This window comes from Pelodiscus sinensis, chromosome 1 (assembly GCF_052426305.1).
Source record: "Pelodiscus sinensis isolate ZL-2025 chromosome 1, ASM5242630v1, whole genome shotgun sequence".
NCBI classification, from domain to species: Eukaryota; Metazoa; Chordata; order Testudines; family Trionychidae; genus Pelodiscus; species Pelodiscus sinensis.
The window spans coordinates 188,879,655-188,894,271 of record NC_143052.1 but is presented as its reverse complement, the minus strand read 5'-3'; the positions used below and the strand labels follow the sequence as shown (position 1 = coordinate 188,894,271).

The window sequence follows — 14,617 nt, the reverse complement described above, 5'->3', positions numbered from 1 at the left end:
GCCTGGTGACAAGAGACCTTAAAAAATGACCATGCAAGTGTAACTATTTTGTAAACCATTAATTGGAACACTGAACTTATTTACAGCTGGTGAGTAAAATTAGGACAGCAGTAAAAAGGTTAGAACAATGACATTTAATGTTACTCCATTAATAGATTTTTATCACTTTTTTCCTACCACAACAATGTGTATTTTCATATACATTATATTTAATAAAATGTACTGATATGGAAATAGGAAACCATGGGTTTAGTTCTATTTACAGATTTTAATTGAAACATTTTTCTTAACAACATTGAAAAATATAAACTTAAAGTTCTTTTAATTGTGTTTTCAGAGCCAGTTAGTGGTAAACAAACACATGCCTTGAAGTTAAACTTCCTCTAAAACTTGGTCAGTTGAAAGTTTCTAACTAAAGTGTGTATCTCTGTTTTGTTCAAAAAATACATAAGAATGTCTGTCATTTCTGATACAAAATTCTACACTATCATCAATAAATAAATAATAAAGAGATTTTAAAAAGTATGAAATGTAAACTTCGTTGTCCTTCCAACATACAGGATTTTGTTTTTCCATTTCTTGAAACATTACAGTGGTCTTAAAGGAAATTATAATACACAGACACTTCCCAGCACAGCTTACACTTATTACCATACTGTATCTAGCTATTCATTATGAAGATATCCTAATTTCCTAATGGAAATCATGATGACTTGTAGTGCTCTCCAGAGAACACCATCTATACAAGAAAGGTGGAAACTAGTACCAAAATGAACTAGTACCAAAATGACATGCAAAGAACATCAAAACCTAACAACAAGCTCCACAAGAACGTTAACATGCTAACGAAGGGGCTGACACCTCATTCTGAAATAAAGTCATTACAAAAATACCAGTTTATGCATGATATTTAGGTAATGAACAAAAATGGAACAATGATGGACTATACTCTCTTAGGGGCTCTATTGTCCTTGAGGTACCAACTCACAAAAACACTTGAGCATATGCTTAAAGTAAATGGGACTTAAGCACATATGTAAAAGTTAGGTTCTTTGTTGAATTGGGAAGGTTTGCTGAATCAGGGCTTATCTATGTGAGGGGAGTTACCTGTTAATCTCTGCCCCACCCCCAAGATGACAAGACCCCTGTTACTATGGGGTTACTTACTCTGCACAATTACACACAAAGATTTATTTTTTTCTGGTCACATCTAATATAGCCAACATACTCATAATGAACCTGGTTTGTAATTAACACCTTTTGTGAGCTACAGTGTGCTACTGTCCTGATTTCAAAATCAAGATGTCAAATATATTTAGGCACAGTACAACTTCATAACCTGTCACCACTGATTGCTTTCCCAGCTAGACTCTACAGGGTATAAATTCACTTCCTGAGCTAGAGCGGTGATTTTTGTCACAGCTAGTGACTTGATCATCCATCAGCTTTCACACAATTAAGCAGCAATAGTAAAGAAGTATTTAAGTGGTACAGTACAACATTCAGCAGGGTCCTCTATCTCCTTCACTTCTTGTTCAAACTTTTACAGTTACCCCTCCCCCTGGAAATGGTGGTATTCTCTTAAGGTGAAATTCACCTCTGTGGAGAGTGTTAGCACAAGGCCTGTGTACTATTTAAGTTTCAATTAAACCTTATTTTTAGAGTGCAATAAAAGTACCTTCTGTGTTTAAATCTATCTATCTAACAATCTATTTAAAAACAGCAACATTTCAAATACCACCATAACAATCCTAAAGAAAATCAGAGATTTTCTTACCTGGTAAATGTTCATTCATGTCATGTTTATACACCACTTTGTGGAGCTATAGGCACAAGATTCCTATGGGGAAATTTACCAAATCCTTCAAACATACAATCAGCGCCTTCTGCATTTAAATTAAACATTACAGTATCTAGAGTAAGTGCATCAATCTACATGGTTTGCTCACCTTTCAACTTGAAGCACAAGTTACAACTATGTTACTTCGGAAACCCTGAAAGGTATAATGACGTTCCACACAGAGACAGAGATCTGTTCCCAAATCTAGGATTCAATTTTCAGCAAGGATTATCAATGCACAGAGATTTTTCTGATTGCTTTGATAACCCTCTTGCACATGAAGGACAAGCAGTAGTTTCATATAACATGAATAAAGATTTCTAGACAGCTTCTGCAGACACCTATTGCAGTGAACTCAGATTAAAGTGAAACATTGGTGTATTTCCCTCTAAGGCTCATCAAACAATTGCAGATCTAGTCGGACTACTATCTCTCCTGTCGGGACTTCATGCAGGAGAAGACACTTTGTAACTGGTCCCTTTGAGCCCTGATCCTTTTTAATGTCTGCCACACGGATTTCAGTTCGGCCCAAAAAGTCTGAAACACAAAAATCAGCATATTCAGAGTGAAATACATTTTCACTTTCCACTTTATTTTCAGACAAAATGTTACTTCAATGAAGGCACTAGCTGCCATCTGCATTGGCAAAACAATAGTTTTATAATTAATATGCCTAAAGCTTTAAAATCTCCTGAATCTAAAACCAGGTTTTCTAATTTGCTTTTATACTCCATCCACTTTTTTAATGAATATTTTGTAATCAAAATCATCAGGTAAAAGTACAAGAAACAAATTCAGTTAAAAAGTGACAAATTCAAGCCTGACAGGTGAATATTTTTTCACACAGTACATAATTAGACTGTGAAACGCATTGTCACAGGAACCTTTTGAGGCCAAGAATTTAGCAAGTTTTTAAAAAAATGGATATCTATATATCAATAATAAAAAATATCGAGAGTTATAATCGTTAATGAGTATATGAATTTTGAAAAGGATATTAAACCTTGAGCTTCCAAGCTTAAGTTGATTTCTAACTACTAGAGTTCAGGATGAGATTTAATATTGGGACAAATTACCCTACATCTTCCTATTGTGGGTTTCTTGTTCTTTCCTCAAAAGCATCTGATACTGGGCTCTATCAAAGACAGGATACAGGACTAGCTGGACCACAGGTCTCATCCAATGTGACAATGCCCGTGTTCTTATATTACAATCTAAAAATCACATGTACCAAACAAACTACCAAAAATGCCAAATCATTGGACTGGGATCCAAGTATATTATCCTTGAATCACAAAAAAACTGAAGACATCACTTGTGAAAGAGGAGAAGAACACAACAGCCAGGTGAAATATTATTTTAGGGTGAAATCCACCTCAATTCAGTGGAAAGGGGCTAGCACCAGGAAAAAGAACCACTGAAGAGTATGTCTACATGACAGCCCCTACAGCAACACAGCCACAGCAGTACAGCTGTACCACTGTAATGCTGTAGTTTAGATGTTTTCTACAAAGATGGAAGGGTTTTTTCCATCAATGCAGTTCATCCATTTCTTTGAGAATTAGTAGCAGAAGAATCCTTCCTTCAACCAAGCCACATCTACACAGGACATGAGGTAGACCTTCACTATGCTACACAGGATAGGACATTTTTCACAAACCTGAGTGATATAGCTAGGATGAACTAATTTTTAATTTAGACTTGGCCCTAGCTCACTTGTGATGGTAGAGTTGAATAGACCGTAGGGGTTTTACCCAAGAAAGCTCATGATCCTATATCTTTTTGTTAGTCTCTAAGCTGCCACAGGACTATCCCTTTTTAGACCTTAGGTGTACTCTCTGCACAGAAGCAAATTTTGTCCAGAAAGTATTAAACTAATTGTGACATAAAGCCATGGGTCACATACAAGGGAAGTCACCTCCACTAATGCTCCCTGCCACGGCCCTGGGGATGAGCTGTGGTGTGGCTTGTGGCTGCTATATCTGGGACTAGAGGTGGCTTGGGTTGCTAATGGGGAATTCCTAAATAATCAATATAATTAATTAATAAACAATAAACAGATTAGGCAACTGTATTTTCTAGGAGCAGAAGAAGCTTGGGATAAGCTTGTTACCTCGCTCGATGGTTGTGGTTAGGGAACTGCAAATGGGAACATAATTCTGATATTCCCCGGTCCCCACCATCTCCCATAGACATTCCTGCTTGCTCTCTGCAAGTACCTGACATGGTTAGGAGAGGACATTGTCTTCTGGAGTCCCTTCCCTTACGAAACACATCAGTGCTAGGAGCAAATTTCACTTTGTGGAAGGAACTGGGAGTCATACTGGAGATGTGATTCCCAGACTGGCTGGACAGATGACAGTTCTGCTGAAGCTAGGATGCTTAAAATAGCAAGGTGGACATTGTAGCATGGCTGGGGTTTGGGCTAAATGCCTGAGCTTGGGCGGGCTAAGACTCTAGTAACTTGCCTGAGCTACCACCCATGCAACAACACCCAGCCTGCTGTTGTAAGCATGTTAGCCTGAGCAGAGCTAGTGTGAATCTGTTTACCCACATTGCAATGCAGAATAGAATGGGATTCTATTCCTGGCATTAACACTGATTTGTCAGGTGGACTTGGGTAAGTCACTTCACCTCCCTCTGCCCTAAATTATCCATCTCCAAACAGACATGCTACAATGGCAAGTAAAACAGTTTGCTTCGACAAGAAAGGAAATCCAAAAGGTATGCAGAGCCTCATTCTCCTCACACTTATACTGATGTGATCCTACTCTCAGTTAATGTATGTTTATACTACAACTCGATGTGTCTTGGAAACTAAAACTATGTCAATGCTGCAGCCTATGTCAGCATACCTTTTGTTACTCATGGATGTGAATAAACCACCTCCTGAGTTATATAACTTACACTGACTTAAGTGCTTGCATGCGCAGCACTATGTACACAGCTTCTGCAATTTGCAGAGATAATTTTATTCTACCTATGGGCGAGAGCTCTCCTAGCAACATAGAGTGTCTTCCCTAGATGCACTGCAGCCACGCAGCTGTATTGGTGCAACTGCGCTGTTAGAGGAGGGGCGCCAGTTTTCTTTGTGCGTCCACCATTTTGATTTTTCCCTCTGAGATGGTGGTCAGCCTCCCTGTCACCATCCCATGCCTGAAAAGGGAGGGAAAGGAAAAGGCGGGAAAAGTGGGGTTCACTCGCCCCTCACTCTCTGAGCAACTCTACAATGCTGAAGTCACAGCTAATCTGTGGCCCCTTCAGACAGCAGGGGCAGGCTGTTGGCTTGATAGGCTGTCAGAGGAAGGAGCCTGGTTGCTGCCCACCATGGAGAGACTGGAAATCTCCAGCTAGAGAGTGTGTCTGGGATGGTCTTCAGTGGTGGGGCAACTCTGTGTCCCCACATCCTGTAGCAGTTGCCGGTGCAGAGCATATTCATTTTAGGTTAAGGTGACTGCAGTAAGGCCAGGCCGCCGGATCTCTCGAATCTGCTTTCACCACTTGCCTTCCTGTCCGCATACTGCCTGCAGCACGACGGGTCAAGAAGAGAAGACAGGAAGAAAAGAAGAGGGAAGATCTTCTGCTTGCCTGAACCTCTATGATACTGTCCTGCTTCCTTGAGTTCCCTTTCTCCTGTCCTGAGACATCTGCCCACTTTGTCTCTGAACATCGAGATGGTACGGGTGGAGAGCCTGTGCTTACGCTGACAAGATCCAGTCTGTGTCTTGCAGCGCAGTTGCAGCATTGTAGGTACAGACATGTTCGGTAGGCATACACATGCTAGCTTTCGTCTAGCAAGCACAGCTCAGCACAGCAGTGAAGACATGCTGCCCCACACTTCAGGACAGGTTAAGACGGCAAATGTGTACCCCAGTGTTCCAAGCAGGCTTGTTAGTCTGCACCAAAGCCTACCTCTTGTGCTGTGCTAGTCGTGTTAAAGATAGTTTGGGGATGTGTACCCAACCTGCAATCACATCTTTAACTGCAGCATAGACATACCTTAAGAGACGCATCAGAGCTATAAACAGGGTGCTTCCAGGCTGTTAAATGTTTGTCAGCACCCACATAACTCCTAAGAAATGGAAAGGGGGGGGGAAGGGAAAACCTCTCCAGAAGTGTAGCAACTTCATACATACCATCCGGGGAGAACTGATCCCTTTCAAATACAGTTATGCACAGAACATCCTGCTCCAGGTCTTTGATAAAAAATTGGCAGTTAGAGTTCCATTTAGGATTGAGGGTGTCCTGCATAGTCTTGGTGATGTGACACTGAGAGCCCATTGTTACCTCACAGTATGGGTTACTCTTTCCTGAAAGGAACAAAGCAGATGCAGGGGTGTGATCCCATTTTGATGGCACAGATTTAACATCCCTCTAAATCCTCTTTACCTTCCATTACCATCTAATTAGGAAATGTCTGCTGTGCAAGCACCGCTTTAATGAATGAAGAGCATCTCTGGGGGCCCGACCCTCAGCTCCTCATGATTTCAGCACCTGGCAGGATCAAGCCTTATGTGAGTGATACCTAGGCTGTGTCTATACTATGGAACTTAGAGCAGCACAGCTGAACTGTTACAGCAGTGCCGCTGTAAGATCTTCTGTGTAGCTGCTCTTTGCTGGCAGGAGAGGGCTCTCTCACCAGCATAATTAAACCACCCTCAACAAGACCCTCTCCTGCTGACATAACGCTGTCCACACCAGCACTTTTGTCAGTGAAATGTATGTCAGTTGGGGTGCGTGTGTTTTTTCACACCACCAATTGACAAAAGTGATTGAGTAGACAAAGCCTTAAAAAAAAAAAAAAAAAAAAAAACCTTGTAAAAAATACTTAAATACATGACAACTGCCCAAGTTTCACTATCCTGCAAAAAACTATTTCTATGAATATTAGGTTCATTAAACTCTCTTCATTTCACAATACCTACATTTTGGGCCTAATCTTCTTTAGTGTGAGACAATTACACCTGTGGGAAGCGTCATTCTTTATAACACACACTAGGAAAAATCAATGAGGTCCTTACCATGTGACCTGCAGGGTTTCAGTTCAATGCCTTCAACAATGTTCACCATCAACCTTCCAATGCCTGTTGCCCTTTGGGAGCGAACTGTAGAGGGATGTGGGAATAGGGGAAGGACAAAATTCATTAGTATGCGCCCCTGGCTTTTGACATTTCCATGAAAGACTACAGGCACTGTATTCCACACTGTACCTAAGTAGGCCTTTTCCCTCTTCTTCTTTTCCGTCTCTATGTACAGTTCAGAAGCAGCTTTAATTTTCTGAACCCAGGCCGTCCTTCAGAAGAAAAGACAAAAGTTACTTCACAGCAGGAGGATTACTATTTTATTTCTATGGCACTTCATGGTAAACAAAAACACAGTCTGCTCTAGAGCCCTTACGATCTCTAGGTCTGGGCCTACAGTGCTATATGCTAGATTGGGACCCTGCACCTAGGAGACAGTCAACTAGGCAGAGGCATAAAGGTCTATCTGTGAGAAGGCCTAGGAGGCAGAATCACAGTGGCCAGGACAGAGTGGGAAATCAAGAGGTGGTGATAACTTTTTCCTCCCATTCCTCCGGCACTACTACAACAAATGTTACATTACAAAATCTCTGGGGGCTACACACACAGTCTGTGAAAATCAGTGTAGCTCTACTAACTACTATGTTATGCCATCTGAACAACTGGCCTGTGGAGTTTTTAGAAAGGATGTGAATGAGGAGATGGTGACTGTGTAAACCAGGATAAGTGGAGGTCCTTTCACTCATAGGGACTTAGATTGGAAAAATGTACAGAGAAAAAAGTGGAAAGAAGGATACATACAGAGCATCAAGGCTGGTGTTCTGAGCAGAGTTCAGGAGCAGTAAAATGACATCTCAGAAAGTCTGAGATATAAGCAAAGACAGAGTGGTCGGAATTCAGGATTCAGCTTATGTATCAATTTTAGATGCTGGTATAAGTGGGTGCAACTCTACTAATGAGTTGCCGCTACTTATATACCAGAGTCTGGATTTGGCTCTAAATGTCTGTGTTTTTCATAAAAAAATGAACAAAAAAGATACAATTTGATTTTAAATGACGTGTCCACAATGGCAAAGCAGGAGTGACAGCCTAAAAAAGCCCAGGACAATTATAGCAATTAAGCAAAGATTGAATTGTTGGCCCAGCTAATCATTTCCTGGTGCTAATGCAGTTACTTCAGTTGCTGTTGAACACCCAAACTGATAGGTGTCAGAGCCCATCAGTTTTAAAATGTTGCTTTCTGCAGCATCTGCACAGTGCATAATCACTCAGCTGGTAGCAAATGTGGTAGGAAACATATTCAGAGTGCTGAGACATTGGTGCACAAGTCACTCCGATACAGAACATGCGACTGTGGTGAGTGATCATTGTGTGAAACACAGCACCTGATCCCAACTTAGTTTAAACTGTGAAACATTGTTCTATTAAAGTAATAGAGCTAGGTCAATTGCCTTCTGCTGAGGATCTAGCCTACTCTGTTTATTTACTCTAATCTATAGCACAGAAATGGAGATACAGAAAATACCCAGGAGAACTACTATGATCCTACCATGGTATGGACTTTCACAACAAACAATTTTTAAGCCTATAAATCACAATACCATATCATGTCATTCCTATCTGTTCTCCCTCTTAGGAGGTCTCCCTCTGAGTTCCATGTGTCCCTCCTTTGCCTCCCCTTTCTATCTCACTCCCCCTTCCTGCAGAGGTCCTGTGGCAACACTCTGCAAAAGAGAAGGGATGTTCATTGCTCCTCTGGAGTCCTGCTCACGGCTACTCAATGCATTCACCACAGCTGGCTGCTAGAGAGGGAGGTCAGATAGCCACTCACTCCTTCCAGGGCCTGAGTGTGACATTTCCACCACACCCCTAGTATGGGCCAGCTGGTGAGTAAGGGATGTTTTACACAGGTTGATGTGTGTTAAAATCTTTACAAATGGTGCCTTTCAAGGATCGTAGTGAACCTGTACTCAATGCCACACCACATCTTGCCCTATTGCCCCATCAGCTTCTGCAGGATTGAGGTTTTCCCTTATTAATAGTTTTCTAGTCCTTATGTTTGCACAGAAAACATTCCAAACTTAACCTGATGCAGTCGTGCCTTCTCAAGTTTGCAGCAACAGATAGTATACTATAGATACTGGATCCCCCTTGTCCGCATGTTTGTTAACCCCTTCAAAGAACTCTAATAGATTAGTAAGACATGATTTCCCTTTACAGAAACCATGTTGACTTTTGCCCAACAAATTATGTTCTTTTACATGCCTAACAATTTTATTCTTAACTATTGTTTTGACTAATTTGCCCAGTACCAACATTAGACTTACTGGTCTGTAATTGCCGGGATCACCTCTAGAGCCCTTTTTAAATATTGGTGTCATGTTAGCTATCTTCCAGTCAGCAGGTAAGGAAGCCAATTTAAAGGACAGATTACAAACTACAGTTATCAGTTCTGCACTTTCCCATTTGAGTTTTTTTAGAACCCTTGGGTGAATGCCATCTGGTCCTGGTGATTTGTTAATGTTAAGTTTTTCTATTTGCTCCAAAACCTCCTCTAATGACACTTCAAACCAGGACAGTTCCTCAGATTCATCTCCCACAAAGGACAGTACAAGTCTGGGAATCTCCCCAACATCCTCAGCCATGAAGACTGACGCAAAGAAATCATTTAGCTTCTCCTCAATGGCTTTATCATCCTTGATTGCTCCTTTTGTATCTCGATTGTCTAGGGGACCCACTGTTTTTTTAGTAGGCTTCCTGCTTCTAATGTACTTTAAAAAAAAATTGCTATTGTTTTTTGAGTTTTTGGCTAGCTGTTCCTCACATTTTTTTTTTTTTTTTTTGCTTTTCTTATTACATTTTTGCAAATAATTTATAATTCCTTCAGCATTCACCATACTACATGCAGGGAACACTGCAATACCTGAATAATGTTACCTACTTGCAAGGATATCTATAAAGATTTTCATGGCGGTGGTCGTGGGTGCATGCACACGAACATATATACATCCACATCTTTATAGTCAGTGCTGAGGAGGCTGCAGTGACTTACCTTTCGTTTATGCTTTCTGCGCGAAGCGTGTAGACTCTATCAATGTGGGAGATATGGAAGATAGGCTCATCTCCAGAAGGGTCTGTGGGTAATTTTACTAGTACCTCATTTAGAAAAATGGGCTGTAAAACATTAGGCAAAGCTAGAGTAATACAGCACTATATCTGAACACGATACAGACTATTTTTTGTGCCCAGAACATCCTCCCTCTCTCTCTGCTTTTTAAACTCCCTTCTTCAGAGGCTTTGTGTCTCATTCCCCCTTCTTGCCAAAGTCCCAGCTCCCTCCAGACCCTGTGAATGCTTCTACTTGAGTCACAGAGTGCGAGTGTTTCAAAGTTCTCCCTTCCCACAGAAGCAGAGCACACTGCCCTCTGCATCTCTTCCCTCTGTCTGTAGCTGGATACATGAAGTCAGTTAACAGGATGCTCAAAAGCGCCTTCCATGACACAGATCAAGCTTCTAACCTGTCTGCCCATTACCAGCACCGAGGACTAGAGTCCCAACTGTACTCAAAAGCCTCTTTCTTTCTTACACAGCAACAGACAGTGCCATTGCCCATACTTCCAAGGGGGGAACGGTTACCTTCCTGGACTATGAAAATACCAACAGCATCACTGCCAGAAAAATGGTACTTACAGTTTTGTACATTTTATACTGCAGATTAGACTTGGGGCTGAAGACCTTGTCTGTACCAGAGGAACCGAGGGGCTTTATGATCTGAGTCAACAGGAGGAAATCATTAAACAGAAAACCATACAGTTCCTTGTTGCTCTTGGCTTTGTAGAGTTTCCCACTGTGCAGAAACTTGCGTGGCCCCAAGCAGTTGGTAACCGAATTAAATACGAGTTGCTGAGAAAAGAACAACAACAATGCAATGTTCAAAATCAGACAATTGAGGTTCCCCTGGAAGAGATGAAAACCAGGTTTGAGTTCGGACATTGCTTCCGTTCATTTCACAGGGATGATGGGTAACGCCTCAGGCTCACATTACGAGCCACACAAGTCATAGAAAGGTGATAGAAAAATGACTATTAATTTGATCTGAAACCCTTCAGTCTGACCAAGCAAGCCCATGAGGATGGCAAGGAAGTCAAAAGCACTTGGGCCTCCTTTTGATCTTTCCTGCTACATATTGCTTCTCCTTTTTGTGCTCATGATGCTCGGTTTAGCAGGTCATCTGCTAGTTAGTGGCTATGGAGAGGAGTTTGGATTAAATGAACATTATCTGCTATGTCTTACAAGTTTAGTTTCAGCTGTTCCTTTTAGTAATGTGTAACTTTTAGGCCTATTTGCACTTGTTGGAATTTTGGTGTTTCATGGTCCACCCCATCCCACGGGGTCAGATGTTATGTAGAGTCACTCCTTCCACAGATTAGAAACAAGCCAATCTTTAGGAAGTGATGAAAGCAAGGCATGAGTGTGGGAGGGCCCAATCTCTCAGCATAAATATTTGTCAGCAACTGCTAGATAGTCTTTTGGGTGTACCAGGGTGGGACATTGGAGTTAGGGCAGTAGAAGGACAGCCCTTCTTCCCTACTTTCATTTGCTATTTGGCAATAGTTCTACTTATTAAAACTGTCACTGACTGCACCGCTTTTCTTAAATTGACCGGTGGGTCTTTCCACTGTATGATGGAAAAACAGCATTTTGGGGGCTTCCCATTTATTGCCCCTCAGTGAGATGAAATACATCTTTTCAGTTAATAAAACAAAAGATGATTTTTCACATTGCCAAGATTGCAAACTCAGTATGGAGTTTGAAAATCAAGTTTATTCTCTCTGCCCCTTCTACCTTGATCAGTAATAGGGGAGCCACAAGCAGAACTTTAAAAAAAAAGTTACTATTTTTATAGAACCTAGAAAACCAAAAAGTTTTTATCATGACACAATGGAAGAGACTTTAGCATGGCACCTGTAAAGTTCTATTTGGTGTCTAACAAAGTTATTCTTCTCTGTAAAGTTTATAAATAGATTGGCAAACATTTTTTGAATTTTCAAAGTGTAGAGGAGTTGATCACAAAAGATATTTGCTGTTTTTCAACCAACTCTATGTATAAAGCAATACAGAATTGTGTATTAGTCCTTCGGAATGGAAGGATATATATATATTGTATACTCAAGATAGCAGTACTACTATTGTAAAGTACTGTCTAAACCAAAGTTATAGTTTAAAATGGCAATATTAAATCTGGCACCATTCCATTAGCAGAAAAAGGTATTGCTCACCAAATAGAAGAAAACAAAACAAAGCAAAACAAAAACCAGCAGTGAAATGGATAGTTTGCATGAATGTGAGAGATGCCCAATGGAAGACAAAAAAAAAAAAAGATATGGAAGTTTAAGCGAAGACAATATTTTTTTTCATCTTTGGACGCAATGACACGTTCAAACCATCACCTCTTGGTTGATGAGAAAACATGAAACATAGGCATGCTATGTACTTCAGTATGAGTTACAATGTTTACCTCAGACAGGCCTTCACACTGAACATGAGCCTGGATCCATTCCAGCCTGTCTGAATTTTCCTTCTCACGCACCCCTTCATTTACTTGGGAACACAATTCTTCTGCTTTTTCCAGAGCATGCTTCAAGTGACTATGATCAGGGTGATTTTCAGGAGTGTTTTCTATTATCTACAGGTAAGTAAAACAGTTTAGTTTCCTTTGTCACCTCTGGCTGTAAATCCACCCATCTTATTAGCTCTGCATTCTATTTATTTCTTTACTTTTTTTAGAACCGGTCAAAATTTTCCAAATTTTAATGTTTTAGTTATTTTGTTCTCAACAGTTCTAATTTCACCCAAAAAAAACCTGTTGTGTTTTGGTTTTACTATCCCATTTTGGCCAGTTTTATTGCTGATAAGGCAAATCTCCTAGCAACATTTTTCATTCAAAAATTCCTCATTGTTTCACTAATTTGTATGTGGATGCAAGTCAACTTAATGTTCATAAGACTAGCAACATTGATCTGACCCAAAAATAGCGCGAGCAAGAAATTTGCAAAGTCTCTGTTGGGCTACACAGAGCCTTTACATCAGTCGACCTACCCAACAGTCCAAGACTGGACGATGAATTTTTGGTACCTTCTGATCTGACAGGTATAGATTCATCTTTTTTATGTTTGTTCTTCTGATTCAAGAAGTATAGGGCCCTACCAAATTCACAGTAGGGATGTTAACTATCGGTTAATTGAATAGTTGATTAACCTCACGAATTCTTATCAGTTACTCGACTATTCTATAGCCCCGAGGGCAAGGCCAGCAGCCAGTGCACTCTGGCCTCACTTCCAAGAAGCCCCCTGACACTCCACACTGCTGCCTCTATATCAGAGGCAGCAGTGTGGGGGTGGACCCTGGAGTGGCTGAAGGGATAGGGCATTTGCCACATACCCAAGACTAGAGCCTGCACCCCCACCCCAGCCTAGTGAATGAGATTCAGGGAAGAAGGGCAACAGAGAGAGCAGGGCAAGGTGGGAGCTGGTCTGCAAAGGGAGCCAGTTTAAAACCCTGCTCCCCTCATGGACTGGCTGCCTATTGCCCTGTCTGTCCAGGGGCGGTCTGAGCTCCCAGACCCAGCACGAGCTGGAACTGAGCAGGGCTGCCTGCCCACCCAGCTCCTAATACACTTTAAATGCAGAGCTGCAGCAGGGGCAGGTCCTGGACCCAGCACAAGCCAGGATTGAGCTGGACTGCTGGCCAGCCTGCTAAAAAATGTACTGGCGGGAGGGAGAGGGGGGAAGGAAATGTGTGTAGTCTATAGCATTACCTATAAGCTTTTGCATATCCGTTAATCAACTATACTATTTCATCCCTAATTCACGGTCAATTTTGATCAACTTCATGGTCATAGGATTATAAAAATTGTTTTTTCTTGGTTTCAGATACTTAAATCTGAAATTTCATGGTGATGTAACTGGTGAGGGAAAGCAGCTAGCAGAGGTGTGTCAGATAACTTGGTCCATCTACATTTCTTCACTGTGTATCCACTACCCAGGCTTTGGCTGCTAAACCTTCCTGTTCCTTGGCATATAAATTATTCTCCGCCATCCATTATGCCAGTGTAAATATAGAATAACTCCACTGCAATTAGCCAAGTTACTCATGATTTATCTCAGTGTAAGGAGAATACAAATTTGGCCCATATTCCACATCACATCTGATGCGTCAAGCATCTTGAGAATATCAAGAATGGCCATACATAGGGAAACTTAACTACAAATAAGCTACAAACCCTCTAAATATATTTCAGTATGTTTGAAAAAAAAGAAACGTACATTTTTAATTATTAGTGGGTATCTTGTTACCCTTTGCATAGGCTTTAGCAGAAAACTTGACAGCGGCATTCCTTTACAGCGAGGATCCATTGCTAACCTCTGAAATATTAAAGATAAGATGTTGTTAGCCAGCTTGTTTATGACACTGGGACACAAGTTCCTTGAAAAATGTAAAAGATAAAATGTTAAGTCAATAAATGCATAGTATGCTTCACATAAACCAGTTTTGAGTTAGAACAAGAATTCTGACAGGTTCTAAGCAATAGAATTTCTCATACTTTTACAAACAGGGTTGAGTATGGTGTAGATAAGGACAGCTTTATGATCCCTAGAGATACCTACATTCTCTGACTGTATAAATATTATGAAGTAAGCTTACTTATTATGGGAGGGGGCTTATGAATGATGATGCTACTTATTAATAGATTTGA

At 40.9% G+C, this 14,617-nt stretch overlaps 1 protein-coding gene across 5 annotated transcripts in view; it reads right to left on the bottom strand.

The window, feature by feature from the left end:
* Window positions 1-115: 115 nt before the first annotated feature.
* ITSN1 (intersectin 1) overlaps window positions 116-14,617 on the bottom strand; it is a 190,614-nt gene continuing 176,112 nt past the window's right edge. For all 5 annotated transcript variants that reach the window (XM_075911169.2, XM_075911141.2, XM_075911179.2 and 2 more), the window contains 8 exons: window positions 14,187-14,285; window positions 12,380-12,547; window positions 10,552-10,764; window positions 9,914-10,035; window positions 7,051-7,133; window positions 6,862-6,945; window positions 5,977-6,150; window positions 116-2,377 (listed from right to left, as the gene is read on the bottom strand). In XM_075911169.2, coding sequence (XP_075767284.1) covers window positions 2,229-2,377; window positions 5,977-6,150; window positions 6,862-6,945; window positions 7,051-7,133; window positions 9,914-10,035; window positions 10,552-10,764; window positions 12,380-12,547; window positions 14,187-14,285 — 1,092 coding nt within the window. In that variant the 3' untranslated portion in view covers window positions 116-2,228. The remainder of the gene's footprint in view (window positions 2,378-5,976; window positions 6,151-6,861; window positions 6,946-7,050; window positions 7,134-9,913; window positions 10,036-10,551; window positions 10,765-12,379; window positions 12,548-14,186; window positions 14,286-14,617) is intronic.